The sequence below is a fragment of the Osmia lignaria genome, chromosome 16 (assembly GCF_051020975.1).
Source record: "Osmia lignaria lignaria isolate PbOS001 chromosome 16, iyOsmLign1, whole genome shotgun sequence".
Taxonomy (NCBI): Eukaryota; Metazoa; Arthropoda; class Insecta; order Hymenoptera; family Megachilidae; genus Osmia; species Osmia lignaria.
In genome coordinates, this window is record NC_135047.1 from 3,484,572 (window position 1) to 3,509,366 (window position 24,795).

The following is a 24,795-nucleotide window of genomic DNA, read 5'->3' on the forward strand; positions in this document are numbered from 1 at the left end:
CCGCCTAGCAGAACAATCACGACTTACTTTCTTCCTTGGAAAATCTACGACGAATACGTTGACCGATCACGAACCATGTTATCGAGGAAAAATTTTTTTCGACCAAACGATAGTTTACACGCTCGTTCCCGGTTGATCGTCTACACGGTCCCGTTCCAATTACAAGAACGCCTCTTCGGCACGTTCGCCCTCACCCTTGCCAAGCCGATGGCTCGCTCCAACGACAGGGAATAAAGTATTTTACTCTCGGAAGCTAGATCTTGCCGATGTCGAGCGATCGTAACACGGTACTACGAAATACTCTGTAATAACCTTCCAGCACAATTTAATCACAGATTCATCGATCGTGAATGAAAGAATCTTCGCGCGTCTCTTAAAAAATACAATCGATTTTGTAAGTCGAACAAAATCCTGAACGATTTTAATTATTGTCCAGGATCGAATCACGAAGTTCTTGCCGGTGGTTCGGATACGCGCGTATCGCAGCTCCACCGTCGGGCCGCGAACTTCGAACGGGACGAGACTCGGTCGTAGGGTAACGTTAAAACTTGAGCGATTCAACGAACAATTCGAAGCACCTGCACCGTCGTAACTACTCGTCGGGACGACTCGTTCGACGACGGTTAACACGACGACACGCCGCGGTCGACTAGCTCGTGGTACGACATCCCGAAGCCCCTTTAGCCACGGCGAGGCTACTGCTGCTGGTGAATGCTGGCTGGTGCTGATGGTGGTGCCGGTGCTACTGCTCTACCCGCCTCGTATATACTACACGACGAACACGGACACGCGCGCCGGCCTTGCGCGAGCGCAATACCCTGCGATTCCGGCAGTAGGGGTTGTTTGATGCCTGCCTCCTTCGAAAATCCTCTATTTTCCTCTATCCTCCACGGCCGACCCACCAGAGAGACCGAAGAATTTTCAGAAGACACCGCTCTCACGATGTGGCAATTTTTAGATTTTATTTCACTCTAATCCTTGGACACGATGAATAGTCGGGAAAATTTTAATAAACGTTCTCTATTCTTCTTTTTTAACCGCCTACAATTTTCACGTGGCGTTTATTTTCGAAAGAAGCAAGGTAGGAAAAATGAGATTCGATGATCCAACCCCTGGTTCAGGAAAGCGCAATATTTAGAAGCTATGGTGATGGTATCGTAACAATGTCGGACACACGCTCAGCTGGTTTGCCCTGGCGCATCGGCGATACGCTCCGCGTCAATCGAGCGCAAGGAACTTGCGAGAAATTCCTTGATACCGAGCCCCGAAGAAAACGCTTGGCCAGCAGTCCTTCGCGAGCGACCAAATTCCAAGGCATCGCCCAGGACACGTATATTTCGCGATAAACACGAGTCACCTAAGCCAACATCGAATAAACGAGAATTCGATGCAAACTGCGTCGCTGGTACACGCGATAATCCGTTGAAATTATTCTATCGTATAATAAATACGACCCCTTTGCACTTTAAACCCTACGAAATATTATAACTAATTCGGAAACGTTTGTTTTCGGAGATTTTAATTTCGAAATACAAATCTCCGTTGCTCGATAATCAACGTAAATTCCTATTTATTTCCACCGTCGATCGATCGGCCTTTCGAAGAGGAGACACGAAGGCAGCGATAACGACAGAAAAAAATATTGTTCCGTGAATCTCTTTGTTTATTTTGAACGGATTGCTCGTTCCAGGTGCGAGGGAGGCAGGATTTCCACGAGCAATGGGTGATCGATGCTTTTTGTCAGCTTTGAAAATTTCACCTTTCGCTCGCGGACGTATAAGCGAGAAATCCTAACTTTCACGATAGGGGACGAGCTGTGCGGGTCTCTACCGATGACACTCTGTTTACCTGGGAACCTCAGCTCGTTGTTCACCCAAGTTCAACCAAGAAGAGGGAACTCGTGTCGCTTCTGTACCATTCGACAGTCTGTTTCGCGAACTGTACACGAAAATTCTGTTAGTCGTGATCTTCAACTCGACTATCATTTAACCTATCCTTTCGCGCGATTTCCATTTTCTTTGAACGAAGAAGTCCAAAGAGATTTTACGATACCCGTCCAGTCATCGTAGATTTCATAAAAATATTTTCACGATTGAACGGTCCCTTTTAGTCGGTTGAAAATCTATGCTCGTAATCTTTCGGCATATCAAGAGGCTCGAGAAAATATATTCAAAAGGAAAGGATCCTTATGGCACGGTCTAGATCCTGCGATACGGAGCGAAACACACAAATTTCCAGGGCGAGAGTTTATAAAAGCAATGCCGTTTACAAAGAGGCATCGAGGCGGGAAAAGTTGCGCGAAGAAGTTGAAGGAAATTCCAAAGTTTAATTGGAAGACGAGGATCCAACTTGCTTCGGCGAGCGCGAAAATGTATTTAACGTCCTTTTAACGGACGTTGCAACCGCTTAAAGTAGCATTATCTATTCATCCGGTAAAATAAGATAACTAGGAAATAAAAATCTTTAAAATGATTGATTTATCCTGGATCCTGTTCAAATTTCCAGCATCGATCCCCCAGTTTTCTAATTAAAATATTTGACATCCGTCATTATTATTGGTTTACTGATCCATTTTACTGCTCGCGATCGAGCTTGAAATCATCTGAAACCGCAACTCTGCGGTCCTGCTGGTAAGTAGTAAAATCTAAAGTTGGAGTTGCCGACCCCTCGTGGACCACCCTCGTAACCGCTCGTAATTATTTCCTTACAAAGCAAATTGCTTGTCACAGGACCGTCCGCCCGTTCGAACCTTACCGGGCGCAATCGCATCAGGTATGCTGGAAGCACTACGAAACACTTCTGTGGAAATGCCGCGTGCACACCTGTCTTTGTGTCTACTCTCGCGCCGGTAATACCAATTTGTGACACGTAATCCTTGCTGCTGTGCGTAAGCACGCGACATGCAGACAGACGGAAAACCGACCTCGTCGTACGTGACTGTCAGGACACGATTCGACATCCAGCAGACCTGAACCAGACGAACGTTTCGATTTTAACCTGGAGAACATAGAGCGAAGAAGGAGTCTGATAATGAAAACCGTGAGACGGAAAATCAAAAAGAAGTCCAAGTAGATTCTTGGTATCCAAAGAAATAGGTGCCCCGAAGAATTCTTTGAGACAGAAAGAAATAATTCAAAGCTCGAGACTTAAAAATTTTAGCCTGGGCTTAGAAATGAAGGCCGAGGTGAATGAAAGTGAAGAGTCGATCGAAGAAATCAAACGTAAATGATCGTTGAAATGGAATTCAAAGGAGATAGGGAATAACCGTGGAGTACATAACGGTCGATTATTAGGTCCGCAACCCTCAAAGCGTACAGATACCGGCATAAATGCCTTCGAGGAAACCCTCCGTGTCTGCTCTTGATGCGCATCTTCTAATATGAAATGTGGATAGACAGGAAATTACGTAAGTGGTCTGGTTCGATATAATGAGGAAATAATCGATGCATCCGATTCCCACGGTAATTCATTCTTTCGATTAATGCGTGGAAAAACGTTTGGTATAATTGAAGAAGAATTTTCACAGGACCTCGATGGGATTACAAATACCTGCGATTCACGCTCTCGCGTTTTTCCAGCTAACGTAAGCCGGCAATTTGAAATCCCCTTCCCTGTCTTTCGAACCGCACAACGTTCCCGCGATTTAAATCAATTTAACGCTTCCAATGGCCGAGAATCGCTCATTATCGGTCGTTACTCTTTTCCTGCCAACACCCAGCGTTACCCACATTCACAGCCGCGAGATCCACGACGAACAGAATGAATTTTCATTAGGAAGGCGAAAGGTACAAAGGCCATTTCAACTTTCTTCGTCTATAGCTTTTCATTATTCGAATGCGTTATAACGGTACGTGGTTCGTTCGAGCTTTCACGATTCTAATCATCCCTTCTATTTTCATTCAGTTCACCATCCTGAATAAGAGGATTTCAAGAACGCCGTTTCATCCGTTTATAAATGTACCAGTTGATGTACCCGATCTCTGCCTGGGACAAAATTAGCGTTGCATATAAATCAGACACACCGTCATTTGGCTCTATGTACCATAAGAATTGATTTTCTGATTTCACTGCGACTTGTTTTAGAATGGTTATTTTTAATTTAAAACCAGTCATAAAAATTATGAATCTAAAGTAGTCGTTTTGGTAATAGAATTGAAAGAAAGCTGGATACCATTCATTTTATTCGAATGAACCTTTACGCGAGCGTAATGTTACCCTTAAACGAGTACTCGACGGTAAAGCGTCTGCTATCGGACGAAAAATTGCGCAAAGTTATTTCGCAACCGTTCACCCAGCCACCCCTTCGAGAAAGGAAAGTGTAGAAAATTTCGACCTTTCCTTAGCCATCGAATAACCGTCTCGACCGTCTCGAACTTGGTCAATAATTGCGCTTTCGTGTAATTAGCCGATATGATCTAGCAAGATAGGTCGTCCCCGCGAGACAAAAGAATGTCAAGCGTTCCATTATACGTAGCCTTTCTCTACTTAACCCATTATTTTTATATCACCTCGTCAAGCGGTACCCGATTATTGTACCTTTACAAAAGAAAAACTTGCAATCAACGTGTACCATCGGCTGAGTAACGAGAAGGGAAAGAAATCTCCTGCGTTAAAAGTGGCTTCAATTTTAAACGAGTAACTGTTTCTCTTTCCCTTATTCGAAGTTCGAGACGGTACGCGTTTCATCTGCTTCGTCCAGCACAAGGAACGAGGAGTATCGCAAAACTATCTCTATAAATTATTCGAATGCCGTAATTTCGTAATTGCACCGTGCGCCTCGGATACGTTAAACGGCGATGGAACGGCACGATTCATCTTGGATTTAAAAGGAACGACTCCAAGGAGCCTTTTCTAATTTACGAGACTGATATCTCACGATTCGACGATCGCGCCAGATCGATACAGTACACAGCCGATTAAAGATAATATAATTATTGAGTATCTTTAATTATCGAATAAAGATTGAACTCAATCGATTTGCAGAGAAAAGTAGTTTATCGATCAAAGTGATATACTAAAGTACAGAGGCGAAAAACTTAGTGAAATCCTGTTACAAGTTTAGTGCTGTCGCTCGACTAAAAACTCGGTCAGAGGACCCATATCGCAGGGTGGAAAAATGAAGAATTCTATTCTCAATAAAAATGAATTAATGATTCTTGTACTTTTACCGAAAATCTTTAGGCCGGATGAATCTTGATCAGCTTAGCGAGGATAAAACCGATCGAATTACAAAAAGATCCTCTTCGAGTTAAGGAAAATCCACGCAACCGAGGTAAACCCTTTCCCGAACAGCAACGACGTCGAAGTTCGAGTGTCGATGCAACTTAACGTCGAACCTTTCGAAAGTTCGAGAACCGCGTGTATGCATTTTAATAGATTCAACACGAAACTTACGATCATTTCTCGAGGAAGTTGGTAAAAGCGTGTACCGTGGAACGAATTTCGCTCGTCGACATGATCCGCGGCAATGCCCTCTAATAGGAACGGCCAATAACAGGTTGCATGTTAACGATCCTGGGAGCAACGTTCGTTAATTATTTACAAGTTTATCGATGCATCGAGTGCAGCGTAGCGTGAAGTAAAATTGACGCGAGCCACGGTTTTAAAATTGGCAAGTATACCCGTTCACCGGGGCCAATTTCTTCGTTCCGCGACGATGACCCGCGGATACGCGACGAATAAACAGAATAATTGAATTCCCGGTGACGGGCATCCCTTCGTCGCTGCTAGAACTTTTATATCACCCGCGATGACATTTCACTCGGAAACCTTTTAACGCTCTCTAACGAAGAGAATCCATTTACTTATCTTTCAACGAGACGGTGAAAAGAGGCCGATAAATGATAGCACCGTTTTATCGTCGACTAAGAACGTCTATCCGTCCAGATTCGAGAATTCGTCGACGAAAGTGAAATTAAACAGAAACCCTATCACATTTGTACATAGAATATAAAATCCGTGATGCAATTTTCAGATATCACCGTCGTTCACTCATTAGGTCACGAAATTTTTTCAATTACCCTAGCCCGATCAAGGGTAGACGTAACAGCTGATGAAAATTGAAGAATTTCGCGAGAGTAAAAATTGCTGATGCGCGCAGGTTGTGACGTAAAGCTGAGACAGTCTTCAAAACTAAAAAGGTCGCGGTGGTTGCTGACGGTGTTGTAAGTAACAGATAGGTCCGGGGTAATTGCTTCACTTAACGAGAAACACGTTCGACCCTTGCGTTCGTTCCCTCTAACGGAATCCGATATTAACCGTCCTGATGTTTGATATAGTTCGGGAATATAGTCTCTGCTGCGTGCATTTCCCACCCTCGTTCGTCGTGCTCGTTTGTCTGATGCTTGCTGAACTCCGCGGATGTTCGAGGACCTTCGTTACGACGTTCAGAAAATTCCTTTCGATACGAGTCTTCGCCTCGTCGCGACGTACAGGAGTTATTCGTTCATCTTTCATCGAAGTTTAATTATATGAAATTATTACGTGTGCGCAATCAATTTCCCCGAGTCGAAAGGTTCGAGGGTGCAATTAAGTTGCAATCGAAGCAGAACACGTGGAGAATCGTTAAATGACTTGGACGGACCGCGTAGAGAGACGAAGTCGCGTAAAAATCTCTTATCCGTAAACAATGCTGATGTTGAGGTAACTGGTAAGGAGAAGCAGAAAGCTCGTAAACATATGTCCCTCATGGGGTATTTAATTCAGGCACACGGACAGGGCTCGAATTGCCGAGTTAGCCCTCCCTAGTTGGTCTATGGCGGAGGGCGGAGGAAAATATAGAGGGTGTAGGTGAAGGAAGGCCGACTCCTAAAGGAACGGCCACGATCTTTCGCAGCACCGTTGCTTTTTCCTTGAACCTAGTAAATACTGAAAGTGGAGGCTACCTCGGGGACTTTGCTGCTACTCCGACGAGTTTACAGACCCTTCCGCCTAACTCCTTGCTTTTTTTTCTTCTAGACGGCTCAACCGATAAGGAGTCAAGAAAAGATTTTACGCTCGGGTGGAAAGTAAAACGCGACAGGAGTTAGTACGGCGGTCTTGTTGAACTAACGGAATCCTTTTGTTAGCACGACTTCCATCACCTTCCGTCGTGTCTTCGATCCGAGGGAACTTTGGTCAAAAAATATCCTTAAACCGTTCCCTATCGAGAATAGCATCCCCTGCGAACAGGTGCCTTCGTAAAATTTGTTGTTCATTTTCCTATTGATGTACGACTTGGTTCAAAGAAGAAGGCGATGGAGGGTGAGTTTCGTTTGAATTGCTAAGAAAACGAGGGTAGTTAAGAAAGTTTCCCTTTGACGAAGGGAAGAAGCAAAGATATTTTAAAATTGAGAGGAAACCATAAGAGAAGAGCAAACGTTAAACACGACTAAATTAATGTAAAAGGGACTCTGCCCTATCCAATGGGTGCGCAGCGACACAAGAACCCATCTAGGATCGAGATTTGTGTATCCTTACGGTGTTTCTTGTCGCACGATCGAGCACGTGGACGTGCGCGACCATCGAAACGTAACCTCGAACCTGTTCAAGGTATATAAAGGCAGGATCGTTTGGTGCGTGTGTTGCAGCACCGTTTGAACGAAGGGAACACAGTCGGCCAAAGAGGGGAACGAGGAGGGTGGTAACAGGGTGTAGATGGGGGAACAGTGCCCTTAATACCGGAGCACCAGTTCAAAGGTGGACCCCGCAACAACGCATCTAATTACTTGCTTCCTCCGTGGTCCATGGCACAGCGAATTTACATCTTGTTTGTTCAAGCACCTGTAGCGATCTATACACCGCCCCTCGTTCTCTTTACCTTCGCCCTACAACCCCTCGCAACCCCCTCCTCCCTTCCATGTAGATTGGATACTGCCTATAAACAAGCAATTGCCTTTGACTTCGAATGCCCTGCACTGCAGAAAGTCTAGCCAGCCCCGAAGTAGCAATATCTTGGGAGCAGGTTCGTGTCGTGCCTGCCGGGCACCCTGATACTCTTTCCAACCCGTCGAAATTTCATGCTGTCTACACGGAATCCTTACACCACCTACGCTGACAACCTTACCTCGCGTGTATAACCACGATTAATTCACTTATTCGCGGGTTCAAGGACAAACGTTAATGGTTCGACTACGTAAGTAACCGATATGGAACAAAATGATAAATAGGGTGGAACTGGTACCTGGCTACCCTTAATGTTTACCGTAGAAACCGAACGGTAACGAATGTTTCAGATTCGATGATTGAAAGCTCTTAGTAGATACAACATTACAAAGAAGTTCTCGACTGTATCAGCACAGTTCTTGCATTACCATCGATCATACCGCGCGTACATTTCTCTGAGTAATTGCCGGTGTATGTACCTCGACCCCTTACCCGATGTACTCACCCGTCAGCGTATTATTTCGTTCCATATTTGCGGAGTATCTTTCGTGTTTATTCATTTTCATATCGGTAGACAAACAACGAAACAGGATTAAACACCGTACATATTCGTACAAAGGAACTGTTTAATTTTCAATGATTAAAATGATACATATTTTCGTTTCGGCAACGGTATTCAATTACAGGGTTCAACGGAAGACGCAGCTCGGATTAATATTCCTAAAGAGCAACTCGTCGCAGATCAGAAGGGCAGACGAACAGTGCACCGTACTCGTAGACAGAGTGTAATCAGCGTGAAATGTTTCTTTCACGACGATCTTGCTCATACATTTGATGCAGTCCATGTACCTTTGTCCGCTGAACGACAATGGCGTAAGGAAAGGGTGGAAAAATCGCGAGACCTTCTTCGTGCCAGGCCAAGACCACGTGAAAATATTAGGATACCGACGGTCTATCGTCACGCGAAAATTCAATAATCGTCGTCACGCGAATGCAACGCGCGATTATTTCGATACGGAACGATCCGCGCTGGAATCGTTAAACAGATCCCTCGAATCTACCGAAGGAAATTGGGAAATGGTCGAGTTTGTTAGACTTAAAATTTTTCTCTCGATCCATCGGCTCGTGATCATTCCTGTCTCGTACGAATTCACGAAACGGTACCCCTGCCGGCGAGTTTCCGCGATGCCGATCGATACGATAGCTCGCGTACGCGATTTATGAGCTGCACACTGTACAGAAACGCACGCGGTACGGCTTCAATAATGTTATGAACGTTTATCGTTGCTTTCTATGACCCTACCAGCTTTAACCAGTGACTCGTTTGATTTGTATCCAATGAAATCGGTTGAAAGTTTACTGCGAATGATCTACGCGAGGCGATAATTTGCGATAACGTTTGCACCGAAAAGAATGATGAAAATTTCATTTTAATTTCAAAAAATCGCCATTCAGAATGATAGAATTTGAAAAGTCCATTTTCCCGCACGCTACGCCAATGCTCGCCTTCCTTTTCTCTCATATTTTTGTACACCGAGATGTAAAATACCTGTACACGCGTTGCAACACCAAAGCAAGATGCGGTCATTTTCATCAGACGGGAAAATGTTTATCTTTTAATGCAATTACAGAAACGGGACACAGTTTTCTCGAATACGATGTAACTAATTGTTCTACCATCGCACGGTTATGAAGCAGTTTTTTTAGCGCGTTAACGGTGAGAAAATATGCAAATTCGAACTGGGCCAGATATTAGCGTCGAAAATTGGTTCGCGTTCCGCGACGCGTGCGAACGATGAGTCGACGGCGAAGCGTTACAGCGAAATCATTAACCTGAATTGACTGCACGAACGTGCAGTCAATTCAACCATAATCTCCCGTCCCGTAAACACAGGACTTTCAATCATATTAATGTGGCTTGGATGTAGCTAAATCATTACAATAAATGGAATAATAGATGTTAGTGCTCGGTGCAGTTTCAAAGTGGTGACAACTGTATTTGCAAGTGGTGAAATTTCGTTGCATAAATAATATACGACGAATCTAATTGGCTTAATCAAAGATGCACTTTTGCGTTCGATTCCTCGTTCGGTGAATTCAATCATCGCGTTGTGTTAATTAACGTTAACAAGTGACGGTTTACCGTCTTGCCTAACTAGCCGTGTTATTTGACTTTTAGTAAATCGAATCGCAACCGTCGGTATTCAGCAAAGAGTAACGGCAGAGCGCGACGGAATAAGAGCTGGCTGTGATCAGAGAGAAACGGAAAGAGAGAATTAAACGTGGGTGGAACACAGAATGCGCAGTCACGCAGCTGCAAGTTATGCAATATACATTACCTAAACCGTCCCGCGAGACTCGCACGTTAACGAATTGTCGCGTCATTTCGTATAATGCTCCGGCGCATGATCGTATTTTCAAGCGACCCGATAAAAAATGAACGATCGCCCTGGTTCCTGTGCATTAAAGAAAAAATTCAATAACCCCCGATCGACTCGTTAAATAATGTAATTCAAACGCCATCAAACACATTACGCGCGAATGCATATTGAAGAAGCGATGGATTTTTTTTCTTCTCCACGGTGCAATGGGAAAATGTTTCATATTCGATAAAGATAAAGTATGTACGCGCTCGTGCATCGTTTATCTATCGTCGTAACTCATTCTCCTTGGTAATATTCGATCAAACGTTATTATAAATTTAAAGTTTACTTTCATTATTTGCTTTGTTGCAAAAACCGGGATAATTTGCATGATCGGAAACGAGGCGTTTTAAATGTTCCCGGATCGGTAAGTCTCGGGATCGATCGCGGCGTAATCTAGCTTTCGCGCGCAAAACGGTATTTCATTTTCCGAGCGAGTGCTCTCCGCGATCCTCGACGTTGTTGGATTCTAATGCGGAAACTGACACGCGAATACGTCTGAAACTTCATCCACCCACACCCGAAGAACTCCGGGGAGTTTCGTTGAGAAACGGAATTAAGACGTTATAGAAATGGATTAAGGAGTTTAATTAAGTTGATTCAAGGACCGCGTCGCGAAAATTCGCCACCCTCCGCCCCTCCCGAGCCTACAGATTGCTTCTTATCGACGATTCCCTTCGTTCCCTATAATTTTACGGCTCGATTTTCAAGCCTGTAACTCCGTTGACGCTCGTCTTCGATTATTAAATGAAAAAAAAAAAAAGGAAAACAGGAGGGAAAGTAACACCATTTTTATGAACGACAGCGTTTCTTTCCCCTTCGCGTGGAAATCTATGTAAAGCTCGAAGAAATAAGAAAACCGTCCCCCTAAAAACCCTTCAAATGATTCGACGAATTTCTTATCGAGATTTTGTCAAATCGCGTCCAGGCAGTGGATCTTTCTGATACAATCTCGCGTGACGAAGGAATATCTTGAACGTGTGATCGAAGCTAATCTGGAAAACGATGCCGATGCTCCCGGCTTAACGATCGCGGATTTTCTTTCGGTTTCATCGGTTTACCAGTCGTTATCCTCTCCCCGAACGATTTCATCTTATATCCAGCGGGATTAGAGAACCTCTGTCTCTGACCGTTTCATTACTCAACATTCCTACACGCTCCCTTGATAGTACGTGCTCGTAGTGTTCCGTTCTGTTTGTCGTTCGTTTCTCTCTTTCTTCTGCCCGGTCGTATCGGTGTCGCTAGTTTTTACCTTTCTTTCCTTTTTCCTTCCCTCGTTTCTCTGTCTTTCCTCTTTTTTCCTTTTTTCTATATTCCGCCTTCCCTTTTTTTTCCCCGGCCTTTTCCGAGTCCCACCCTTTTCTCTCGGTTGCACCGACAGTATTCGCAATATTGTAATGCGAAGCACAATACGCCGCATCCGAAGAGAGGATACGCCACGATAAAGAGCAGCCACGCATCGGGCGTAGCGAAAGATTAAAAAAGGGAGTAATATGTCTTGCGGGATATTTCGCGTATAACCAGGCGAGAGTAGACGGATGCGTGTACGAGGCAGGATCCTCGAGCGAAATTAATTGATCGATCCGCTGACACGAGCCGAACAACATTCTCCTTCGACCCGTCGTTGCAACGCGAATCGCGTTTCTGACACTTATTCTCGCGTTAATGGACTGCGAGAACGACAGCAGCCCGATTAAACCGACTTTTCAATTATCCCAACACTGCCGGCTATCAAAGCAAAAGAAATCTCGCGTATCTTTTTCGACCTATTTCCTACAATTTATTAAACAAATCAAAGCAGGAAGGAAATCAAATGATTCCGATTGAATTTCTCATACTATAATCTTACTCTGGAACTTGAATCGTGCTCTCAATTGGGATAGCGACGCTTTCCGATCGCCGACCATCTATAGCCTTCCACCATTAAGCTTAATTCGGAGAAGTAGAGTAACCAACGCTAGTACACTCTATCAATGTAATCAAGGTTCGAAACTCTATCGCTAAGCATCCGCTCGTGGCAATGAACGCGTTAGCAAACTTCTTAGCAACAAGTAAAAGAATGAAAGAAAGAATGAGTAGCCGATAACAATGGAACAATATTGTTCCTTTCCCGATAGTTTCGCAACGCGAAGGAGGCGAAGGAATAATAACGTTAAGGTCGCAACGATGACAATAACGATTGGCTGATCCCGAACAGGGTGCACCTCGAATTACAGAGCGCGGTTTCCGATGGTTGTTTCTTCCCGGCAGTTATCGTTCGATCCAACAGTCTTTTATTCCCGTGACGTAGAAATCGTTCCGTGCACACTGGCCGGGTACAAATGTACAAATGTAGGTTGAGGGGAAAAAGATGACCCGCGTGTTCTATCGATTTCTTATTTTTACCTACGCGAAAGAGCTGATCCTGTAAATGGATCAAGCGCGAGGCGATACCTTCCCTCGATGGAACTTCGATACTGCACGGAAAGTTCCGGTTGCACTTTCTACGCTGTGCCCGAGGCTGGTCCCTTTGAGATTTGTTTCGTTTCCCGATTAGACGGCGAAAGGTTAAAGTAGCAGCCGCTTTAAACGAACGGAATCGAATCGTTTTTTCGAAAGGGAAACGTAAAAGATAACGAAGTTCCCGTATTTGATAAAAACACGAAAGCAACCGAAACTTTCCACGTCCCTGTGGGATCCTGCGTCTTTCTCTCGGGGACCTACTTAAATCCCGGTACGTTGAAAAGTCGCGAAATTAAGGTTTCAGGAATCGTACGGGGCTGAAGGAAATCTCAAGCTACTTGCCCGAGTTTCGCGATTTCGCTAAATTAACGCGAAAGAAAAGGTGTTAAAATATAGAAATCACAATTCTTGGGGGAAACTTTCTTCCCCCAAGGAAAAAAGACCTTGCGGCGAAAACCTCGTAAGATAAATATATTTAAATATAAAATATGTATGAATGTGAGGTGTGGATTGTGTGTGTGATCAGAATGATTACGATTTTACCACTCTCCGGGTCACGAATATGATCGCTTATTGATTAATGTATCGATACAAATATGACAGCAGCTATTATAAATTCTTGATGGATTTGGTTTTATTTATGATTGCTTTAAATTTTAAAACGGTATGTCTGATCACGTACCCTTGCTGTAGAAAAGAGCCAGATCCTCTTATATCACTATTAGAGAACTTGAAATAAATGCAAGAAAAAAAAATATAGCTATGGTGCCAATGATGTTTTCTATAGAACTGTGCGAATGCATCTCGCACTGTCAGTCTAGTGCCCTCCTTTTCCCCTTCCCTCGTAACGTCGACAACGTATCACACAGGATGGAGCGTTAATTTTATCACGACGAATATCCGTTTTAAGAAATTCGCAAACGTCCAACCTAGCCGCGCGAGATTGAAATGCTTGGATTCGTTTCGATCCAACACGACGAAAATAAATACACTCGAGAGGGGGTGGAGTCGCGGAGTAAAGAGGAAACGTTGGAGAGAGAAAAAAAAGGAAACGGAAGAGCGCGGAAGGGAATACGGACGGGTGGGTTCCTAGCAATGGGCCTGGCAAAATTTGCCAAGCGCCCGAGCAAATTGCGATGATTATACGGCTCGTACGGCGGCCAAGCGAGAGAAAAAAAGAAGCTAAAGGAAGAAGGAAAAATGAAAGGAGGAGAAATAAAGGAAGAAGAAAAAAAAGAGACGAAATATTCCATAAAGCGTAATGGAGGGCTCGCAAATATTTATCTTTCGGTAGGTTGGGAGAAGCGCAAAGAGCCATGCGAAAACGTTCCCTCGCCGGATGGCCCTTGTCGCGGCACAGAAACGTGGAAAGTTCTCCTGACACGATTACGCCGCTCGGTGACCAGAAATAATTTCATTAGTCGCCCTGTAAACTCATCTAGCAGTTCGTAAAGAAAGCATACGCGTGGGAAATATGTACTTTTCGGTATATATACGTATAATTGTACCGCCTTAAGTTAGCCGGCCCTTGGGAACTCTAATCACGGTACTTAAATTCCTGTTGCATAGACGACTAACGTCAGCCTTGCGGATCGTTACACGTATATATACACACGTTGTAACCGCGTGTGTCGTCGGGGGGTGAATGGAATGATTCGCGCCACCGAACACGCTTGCTAATGAGCGAAACGACGGTTTACACGGCTCGACGAGACCCTCCTAAAGTTAATGGACGTGTATCGATGAGACCTCTAGACGGCGTCAAAGTCCTCCCTCTGATACTCGAACCGCAAGCTCAACTATGGATACGTTGCGACCGAAATTCGCTTGACGGTTCGAAAAGTTTCACAGACCCGGTATCTTGGCGAATCGATCTCCCTATCGGATCGTTGGTTAGACCGTTTACAAACGGATGGTAAAACGCAACACCGTCAAAGGTACGATCGCGGCGTTAATCCGCGGTGATCGGCTTACGGGAGTAGCAAGTAACCGAGTCGGCTGGAGGCAAGAAGAGGAGCAAACGAAATTTCTGACAAGCAAACGTTGCGGTACGCGAGAAGTTAGCCGCGGATATCCGAAATTTCGGTCGCATAAGCGGCGTCCGAGCAAAAAGCTTTGGGCCCCCGCTGGGCCAAATCGTCTGGTAGAGAAAGAGAGGATTACAACAAGAGAGCCGCAAGTGGGTGGCGTACAATCGTAGAGAGGAAAGTGAGTACAAGAGGCAAAGACAGGGTGGACATCTGCGTAGGAAGAGGAGAGAATCAGGAGGTAGGAAACTGAGGAACAGGTAACGGATGGAAAAGAGAGGAGAGATCTAGCAAAACGTACACAGCTGAAGCTGACACATCCTCTGCCAGTCTACTGGCTTTTCTAGAAGCTAGAGAAGGACGAGCAAATCTAGACGCTTACTTAGTGACACGCGCAGCATTTTGCTGTCGGGCTAAACTTTCTCTCTTCGTCCCGAAAGCTTGTTCCCTTCGAGCGCTCTCTTTCCCCGCGTTAAGCCTCTATTTCTCTCTTACCACCATTCTCCACGGCATTGTATTAAACCGTGGCTCGTGTTGCGGCTTGACAAGGGTGGGGGCGGTTGGCACACGAGTTATCTTACCCTCGCCTTCCCACCCGCGCCGCGACACTACCCTCTAAGCCCCTTTCTCTGACCCGCCTCCCTTATTCCACCACCGGGATACCCGTTGGATTATTCACAGAGTAATTTAAACTACGGATGACAGATATTCCGAGTGTTCGCAGCCTGATCGATCGTTCGTGTCCATCGAGAGGATTTCCTCTCTGTCCCGCTGTCATTTATCGTTCCACCGCCCCCGGATAAATTTATTAATCACCACTGTCGATAATATCGAGACTCTCCGCAACACACTTCGATACCGTTCGACTCTCCGTGTCTGACCTCTTCGAGAGAAAAAAAATATCGCATCGAGCGTTCACGGTATCGCGCGGAAAATATTCCGCTCGCCCGAAAGAAAAATAACGAGAAATAAAAGGAAGCCCGATTGGAAAAATGTTTCGCGCCCTCCACAGCCAACCTTACTCTTTATTAAACTCTGTCCCAGTGTCGGTTGCCGACCTGCTTCTCCTTTCTGACTTGTTCGTCGAGTTTCGAGACCATCTTCCCTCTCCATCAACCTACACCGACTACTTTCAACCCTTATCAGACGCATCTGATTCTGACACGCGATTCGAATTTTCCACCCCACCGAACCCTCTTCCATCGGTCTCAGTGAAGTGCTCTTTAAAATCGTAACGCGGCTTATTACGTCCCTGAAAACGTCTCATTCCCCTGCGACATCCAACATTTTCACGAAAATCTTGCTGTACTTTCGAAACGATTCAACCGCGACGGATATCAAAAATGCGCGTAATTATTTCTTGTTAACGGTGGAAGGGTGAATAGGCGGGGCGATTAAAGGGACAAGTTTTCACGTTTTTCTGCCAGGAGCCGCAAACGATGTACCTTTACCGTGCAACGACTCGCACAATATCTCGAATTAACGAGCCACTTCTCGTGTCTCGGTTATTATTACGGCTGCTAAGTAATGCGACGCGTTTAAAGCCGTACTTACGTCAGCCGTGTGAAAATCTTTTGTTTCCCTCCGCGAGCGTTTATCTCCGCTACCCGCAATCGCGCGATCTCGTTAGTTTTTTAATTAGCGATTACGCTGGACCAATGCTTTCTTCCGCGCCCTTTGTCTCCGGGTATTTTTGCGAAACACGGACGATCGAACGGGTTATTACCGAAGGATCGTAAGTACCCTAAAAATATCTGTTCCGTAATATGTTAGCCACTTTTTATCGCGTATTATATAAACTCCTCGAAAACTGCGGTAGCAGCTTTTTTCGTCTATTGTTATGGTCGAGTACAGTTCGCTACGTCCTCGAGGCAATTCAACGGGCCAAGAAACCATCTATGGAACTGAATTTGAAACTACATGCTTGGTCTATGTATCGTCGAACGAAAATAGGTACATCAGTCGTTACATTGGCGATATAGTTGTAAAAAAAATTGGGGGCAAAATCGGTGAACGAGAAAAAGTGACATAGTTTCACGGGAACGGATGACATTTTTCTCGGCTGAAACTTTTCTTTAGAGACGGTGAACCGATTTTTCTTCGGTACCAGCGACCGCATCATTCCGTACGCTGAACCGAGCCGAGCTATTCTCCTCTCGACGCTCCGGCAGAAGCGTACATCGAAGCTAATGGCGCGACACTCGGTGATTCGTCTTCGCCCGACGCTTTTCCCTCTCTGACTTATTTTTTTCTTATCGTTGCCTCGCCGACCGGCTGGTAATTTAAATGTATAGGCAGCAGCCATTTGCGTTTAGAATGGAAGAAAGGAAATATTCGTCATACTTGGATAAAGATGATTTAGAAGTAAAATAAACCCAACATCCATCCACTAAATATAAAACCGTGACGATATCTAAGTATCTATATTTTATCACCCACGCGTTTGCATTCAAGGTTCAAAGATAATACAGTTAATTAATTTGCCTTCGTTTCACGTAACGTGTAGTCGACTTCCGAGCGCGCAGAGACGAACGCGTTTAAGAGATAAGGGAATAAACTGGATGAAATTCTTCTCGGTCCCTGAATGAAGCCTTTATGTATCGCAGGATGTATAAAAATATCTGTCGCTGGTCGGACGAGGCTTTGCATTATTTGTCCGGCGAGGCGGTGCGAGAAATACGCGACCGATGTACGATCGGTTCATTTATTTATCGCGGTCCGAAGGAAACTGATCGTGAAACATGTTGTGAATGTTTCACGCGGCTCGTTCTTTACCCTCGCTTCGTTCTTATCCACTTCGAAATTCTTACTAAAGGGCGCGTAACACCGGGAAACCTCGATTCTCGTTTAAAAAATTGAAACACCATTTCTCGTGCCACTCGAACACTGCGGTCTGTCTTACACCGAGATACGACGGTTTCGCGACAACATGCAATTCGTTACGTTATTCACGTTCGTACTTTTACTACTCCGTCAATTCTCAACCACCGTTGGATTCAACATTCTTGGAATTTGTCCTAGCACCAGTTACAGCCACCAACAACCTTTTCAAGCATTGATGAAAGCTTTGGCGGCTCGTGGACACAATGTCACCGTCGTATCGACCATTCCCTCAAAGGCAAGTGGGTTTATTGTACCTTCCTCTCTTTAATTTCCTCTACTCGCGCACCCTTCTTCAATTTATTTCTATAGGGTTATCCAAATTGAGTGTCGTATCTTCAAATTGAAATAAAACGCAAAGTCTATTTTATTTGCGAGCTTGATAGGTTTGACCAAAGAACGAATAATTTTTCACGAGGAGGAGACACCAATTGCCACCAAAATTGGGTGATTAGATTTTTTTATGGGGTTTATGGAAAGCGACACCAATAATCGTCGCTATTGATGAAATTGAATTCCACTTGTGTGAAAATATAATAGAAAATTGGGTGAAACGCATCAGGTTTGTTAAAAAACCAAGGAGGATTAAATAATATTGTCTTTGATAATTAATGTCATACAGTAGACTTTGTGTTAAAATAAAGAAACCATAAAAAAATCGCATACTCCTCGTTTTATTTCAATTTGAAGATGCGACACTCAATTTGGATAACCCTATATTTACTCGATTCCTAAGAGCATTATAGCGTTTTCTTTTCATTTTCCCTGAAAGAATGCTAAGAAACGTTATCGAGTCGCAAACAGTCGGAGTATAACAATTTCTACGGGATACAATTGCGTTCGAAGTTCCGTCATTTGTCAGCGTTGAGAAAGTTTATGAAAAAAAGGCGTGAAAACGTTTCTAACGAGGTTAAAACGACGCTTTAATAATTCAATAACACGGTGAACCGTAAAGAAAAGTTCGAAAGATATTTCAGATAGGTGTTTGACTCTGTTCCACCCCGGACCTCGTACACCTTCTTCCCACGTTCTTCGCTTGCAGTTCATTTTCGCCTCTCTTCTTTTTTTTCCCTTCTTTTCTCCCTGATCCATTTCGTCTCCCTCTCTACGTTACCCCTCGCTCTAAAACTCCGGTCGAAAGTTACGCAAACTTCGTTCCGCGTCAATTTACCCCTTACCAACGTTTCTTCTTGTTAAACGCGCGGCCCGCTCGTGACCCGATGCTCGCGATCTTTTTCTTGCCCTAGGAAAATCAAGGAATTCGGTTGCACGTGTAAATCGTGGGCAAACAAAGGGAATCAAACTGCTCTCGACGGGAATCGCGGCGAAGGAGTTGAAAATTCGTGTCAGACAGAAATTTCACCGATGCGAATGTAATCTTTTCAGAAGCCGATCAAGAACTACGAGGACGTCGATTTGTCGTTCACTTATCGAAGAAAAGATTGCACCGGTTTAAGGTAAGTGTTTCGACACTTTCCCCTATTTTTCAACGGAAATGAATTAAAAGGATCGATCGTTCGCAGGCACATGGGAGCGTTCAGCCTTCTGCGGAAGAATATGCGTGAGGCGAACGATTTATGCGAGGAGCAACTGTTCAGCGCGCCCATCGCCCATCTAATATCGTAATACGAAATATTCATTTTCTTTATGAACGCGTGTTACCGTGAAACAACGAACGAAAGAAAGAAAAGTTCATTTCGTAAGCTCGTTCGAGGTATAATGGCCGAGGAAAAGTACGGTAGCGCAATTTTCAGTCGGGAGTTGAAAAGAAATTGCCGACATCGTCGCGTTTGCTTTGCCCCTCGTAGTCGCGAACAAAAGAAAAACAACGGGGCCAGCTAAGAAATTACTGTAATTCCATCGAGTTACAGCTTCATCCGTGAAACTAATCTCGATCCTTGCACGATATTCTTTTTACAGTAGCAACAAAACCTTCGACGCCGTGATTATCGAACAATTATGGTACCAGTGTTATTACGCTCTGGTGAACCATTATAATTCCCCGGTTCTCATCGGATTTTTGAGCGTCGGCAACCTGCCCTACGTTATGGATTCTGTTGGTAAGTTTCTAAAACGCGATTCCAAAAGGTAGTCGTTGACAGAACTATAAACCAGTACAAATTGACGTGCTAGGAACTAATTTAAACTTTGATCCTACGATTTTCTTCCAAGAAAACATTCCCGTTTTCCTTCGCCCGGTAATTGACTTGAATCGTTGGTAAAGTGAAAAATGGAAGGAAGAAGGGGTTAATAGCTAACGTGTGATTCTCAGGAAACCCGGACGATCCATTCTTGAATCCCGACATGGCCTACCCTTTCACCAATAAAATGTCTCTTAACGAACGTATCTGGAACACCGTATACACAACGTGGACAAGGATATACTACAAGTACTGGCATTTACCGAGAGCCCAGAAGATTGTTAACAAGTGGAGCACCGATATCTCGATCGAGGATATCGATAGGAACTTTAGTCTGGTGATATTGGGAAACAATCACGTATTCGGGTATCCGAAACCGCTGCTGCCAAATGTGATCGAGGTTCACAGCCTCCAGATCACGGAGAAGAGCGAATCGTTGCCCAAGGTAACCGATTTCGACTGCTAAACTTTGCCATTAACGCGCTGAAATCGCTGAATTTTACCGCAGCCTGGTAAACTCGTCTACGTGTTCCCGCTCGAACGTTCGTAATTTCCGAGGACAGAGGAGCCGAACTCGATTCGAAATAATCCGCGGTCCCTATTCGTCGAGGTGATTTCTATCGATTCGTTCAACGGCATCGAGGAAAAGTAAATTCGGTGAAAAAAAAATTACAATTATTCCTAGAGGAGCGGGTCGCGTTATTTCGCATAGTTTTATCCGTGCAAGGGGTGAAACTGGTATACAGCGGGCAGAGGAAATGATTTCTCCGGGGGAAAATACGTAGCTGGTAACCGGGGGTACAAGGGGAAAAGTTTACCTACGGCTCGGCATTGCGACACGAAAGTAAAGGAAAGGCCATTGCTATTTACCGCCGCTCGTTCTACCTTTTATCCCCCGCCCGGGCTGTGGAAAAATATTTTTCCAGAGTATTTCCACCTTCGAAACTCGTTCCCCTGACTAGGAAGAAATCCAAGACCCCCGGGTTGCCTTTCTCCCTACCAATTCTTTTCGTTCTTCTAAACTATCGTCGCGTCTCATCAACGAACTCCACGAAAATTAACCCAAACTACCGCTTTTTTTCCCTCGCGCGACAAGACACGTGTCACGCGGAATTAACGCGCGTGTAAATTCGAGCTAAACGAGTTGCGTGACCCACTGTAATTAATATAACAATACACCTTCCGTATTCCACGTGAGGCGAGTATGTCATCGTTTCGATGCTACCTTACATTGTTTCACCCTGTTTTCAACCTTGTTAACCATTCGATAAATATTATAGGAAGAGAAAAACTCTAATATTTCGTGACGGATAAATTAACATTAAGAGAATCGCAAAATTAGAAGGGTAATTAAGAAGATCCATTAAAAAGTTTCACCTTTCCTCGCAGGATATTCAAGAATTCCTGGACAACGCGGTACACGGGGCGATTTATTTCTCTCTAGGCTCGAATCTGCAAACTCATCAGTTGCCCGCCGGTCCTTTGACCGCATTGTACAACGCGCTTGGTTCGCTGAAGCAAAGAGTTCTATGGAAACACGCCGGGGACATGGCCATTCATCCAGGCAACATCAAATTTGTGAAATGGGTGCCCCAGCAAGCGGTTCTCGGTAAGGTTAACCCCCCCCTGTCCGCAGATCCTCTGTCTCCATCCTGTCCCTCGCGATTCCTTTGAACGCTCGAATTGACCGCTTCGGGATATTCATTTTATGGCTAAGCTTCTGAACAACGTCCACCTACCGGAATCATTATCCGAATGGCAATGCCTGGAGCCCGTTAACGTGGCGGAAACAGAGAAGGATGCTAACGCGAAGATGGACGTTAAATTACACTATCGATCGAAAGTTACAGACTATCCGATTCCTTGTTGCATTGTGCTTCGTTTAACCAATTTAATTCTATATTTCTTGCGTTCCCGTACAACGCACTCTTTGATGGTTTAAATTTAACCCAGAGATAAAAGCTGACCGAATCGAAAGGTTTCCAAGAAACGATCCTCTTATTTTTTCCCCTAATTTCTTCTTACATAATCGTCGTACCGTAAATACGTGTCTGTTCGTTAATTATCGCGTTTCTGTTTGATTTACATACACAACTCGCGGAAACTTCGCGCGACGAGGACGCGACGGTCTGGTCTGTTCGTTAAACAGGATTCAAACGGCAACTCGAGGATGCACGGATACTTAACGAAGTTGTCGCCGACTTTGCCTGGTCCTTTCATTTACAAGGGACCTTCATTTTCTCCGTCCGCGGAATGCTCTGTAACGACCTCGTCCACGCTCGTTTTTAAACGATCGCGCGCTAAGTACGACACGTGAAGCATAATCACGACTGCATAGTTAAGTATACTTTGGGCTGCATTCCAAAATTTCTAAACGAGCTATTGATCGAAACAATGGAAGATGCGGGGAAACGCGTCATTAAAATGTTTCGAATCCAAATTTTTAATCGGATAATTAATATTTTCATACCGTAGATTTCTTTCGCTACAGAAAAAAGGCTTCATTCCTTTTCCTCTACAACGATAAAGCTTTTTAGCCAGTGCTTAGCGATGGGATCCGGGATAAAACAGTCTGAATAACTTATAACCCTTTAGCTATTGAAGGTTCCAAAGCGAAACTTGAATTACAGCAAGAGAAAAATGCGAAACTAAAAAGCTCTGCCTAGATTATGATTATCAAAATTAATTAATTCGCTTATAATACGCGATAAGAAAATTTCTTGCCCGCTTATAGGAGCTAATAAGCAATGAAAATGTTAAGAAGTTTAAAGTGGAGAAGTTCTGAATAACTTAATGGTCGGAGCAGTCGCTCGACAATTGGAGGATCGGAATATTTTTCTTTACGAAACGATTTCTCGTTACGACGATTGAATGGCATGTTTTTTTTCCCCCCCGGATCTAAACGATTCGCAACGAAACAAAAAGATAACTGCTGCCAGCGCGTCGAAATTCACGTGGGAAATTCTGACAAACAAGTCGGTGTACAAACTTTCGTACACATTGATAGACAGACTGTTCGTCCGTTTCTGGAATGGTGGGAAACAGGGAACGTAACTGGAGGGCGCGATGCAAATAATAAGAATTTCAATTCAATTGGCTGTAACGATTTACGTAATTTTACGGAATTCAACCCCTCGGATTTCCACGAAACTTTCCTGCTCAACGTTTCACCCTCGCGATCGTTGACAACGTTTAACGTTCATTTGACGTTATCGCAGTCGGCGATAATGAACCCCTTCAGTTTGCCGTAACAAACGAGAGAATAATTGGAAATCTTTATCTTTCGAGTACGTCGTTGCAAGTTTCTCTACTCTTTGCGCTCTTGTGCAACTTTTTAAAGACTGTAACGCGGAAAGACGGATAAGAGACGGTAGCTTTATTTTTATATCGATCCACGATACTAAAGTTACTTTTATATGCAGCGCATCCGAAAGTGATGACCTACGTGATGCAAGGTGGATTGCAGTCGTTGCAAGAGGCGGTGCACTATTCTGTTCCGGTAGTCGCCATTCCCTTTTTCGGGGATCAACTTTTCAACGCGCGTAAAATCCTCGACGCCGGTATCGGACTTACATTGAACATCGATACCGTCACCGAGGAATCCATCGTCCGTACTCTCACCGACATTATAGAAAATAAAACGTGAGTAAATCGTACCGAAACTTTAGCAAACTCCCGGATTTCGTTCTTTCAATGACCCTTACCCCGAGTGAAATTCAACGGAAACATTGATTTACAAGTTTTGAGAGATTCTTAACAATTTTAGGTATCATAATAATATGAAGATCATGTCGGAGATCGTAAAAGACGAAATGGTGAAACCCATGGACCGTGCAGTTTGGAATATAGAACACGTTATTAAATTTTCGAAATGGAAGCATTTACGTTATCACGGTCACGATATTTCGTTGATCGATTATTATGGAACATTCGTAGTGATTGTTCTACCGTTAATTATATTATTATCTTGTGCATACTTATTGCTGAGTAACTTAAAAACTAATGTTTCAAACATTTATATGCTAGGTCGAGTTATACTATTTGGGAAAGAAAAAGCTGAATAGAGATTTATTTTGCATTGATTTTCTTAAAATTGATTGTATGATCAAGTATATACAAGTGTCTTTTGACTTGATTAGTTTAAATTGAAAAGAGAAACTGTAATATTCATGTAAGGTAATGCAATTGTTGAATAAATATTATAACTATCAAACGGTAAGTTAAAATTTTCTAAAAATAACATTATTCGATAAGTATGTGTACTCAGTTATCGACACAAGAGAATCTAGGAGTTTTCAATATCGACATTTGCAACTTTTAATCGTTAAATTGTAACAAAAATTGTTAAAAAAGTACTTATATGCTGTACGATTATTCAGCTATTTTATTTACCTATAGTATTAAATATTAAAATATACTGTATACCATTTGAAAAACTTTGCGAAAATATGTTTAAAAATTTACATTTATCATAGATATATCAAATTTATTCAAATATTTGACTCACCAACTCGTGTGGATTTACTGCGTCATTGTATATGAAAATGTCTCGAAGAGGCAAAGATTCACAAGTAAACTTCGGTCGACCGTACCCACTCATTTCATTCAAAAACTTGTAACAAAAAACAAAAATTGAACGATTAGATATGACAATTCATGTCCCATGCACACCTCTAGACACTAATTCCAGCAAAACATAATGATATATTTACATATTCGACATAATTTGTGTAATAGAATTCGACGAGACGCTTCACCCATGAGTCTGTCACCAGGCACAATCGAAACGCACTTATAATACCGAAATAAAGCTATTTACAACGAAACTTTCACTTCTTTACCCGAAATCGATCACTAACCTTTCAAATCAGTACATTTAAGGACACGAAGCACCATGTTTTTAATGTAAAAATAGCAAAAAGTTACGAGAGTAATGAACCGTACTGTAGCGGGGAAGAGAACGCGGTGGAAACTGGCGGTAATGGCGTCGGTAGTCAAATAAGCAACTATTTATAAAAT

General features: G+C 43.6%; 2 protein-coding genes across 8 annotated transcripts in view; one reads left to right on the forward strand and one right to left on the reverse strand.

Moving 5' to 3' along the window:
• Window positions 1–24,795, reverse strand: part of LOC117600657 (lachesin) — a 194,569-nt gene that overhangs the window by 168,362 nt on the left and 1,412 nt on the right. For 2 of the 7 annotated variants that reach the window (XM_034316368.2, XM_076692797.1), the window contains exon 3: window positions 24,284–24,388. The exons of 1 other annotated variant lie outside the window; for it this stretch is intronic. The gene's annotated coding sequence lies outside the window, so the exon portion shown is untranslated. Of the gene's footprint in view, window positions 1–27; window positions 651–13,410; window positions 13,558–24,283; window positions 24,389–24,488; window positions 24,744–24,795 lie in introns of those variants that run through there. 4 more of the 7 variants (XM_034316371.2, XM_034316369.2, XM_034316374.2 and 1 more) reach the window with 4 other exon arrangements.
• On the forward strand, window positions 17,398–24,285 carry LOC117600656 (UDP-glucosyltransferase 2). Its single transcript, XM_034316366.2, has 8 exons — window positions 17,398–17,873; window positions 19,022–19,092; window positions 19,159–19,257; window positions 19,556–19,695; window positions 19,908–20,221; window positions 21,166–21,385; window positions 23,199–23,418; window positions 23,543–24,285. The coding sequence occupies exons 1-8, from the start codon at window positions 17,685–17,687 to the stop codon at window positions 23,838–23,840; spliced, it is 1,551 nt and encodes a 516-aa protein (XP_034172257.1). The 5' UTR covers window positions 17,398–17,684; the 3' UTR covers window positions 23,841–24,285.

Bases quoted from the DNA above. Each gene is read 5' to 3' on its own strand.
- LOC117600656 (XM_034316366.2), top strand. From the start codon at position 17,685: ATGCAATTCGTTACGTTATTCACGTTCGTACTTTTACTACTCCGTCAA. The intron at 19,258-19,555 runs GTAATACGAAAT...TTCTTTTTACAG, and splicing joins CCCATCGCCCATCTAATATC to TAGCAACAAAACCTTCGACG. The intron at 19,696-19,907 runs GTAAGTTTCTAA...TGTGATTCTCAG, and splicing joins CTACGTTATGGATTCTGTTG to GAAACCCGGACGATCCATTC.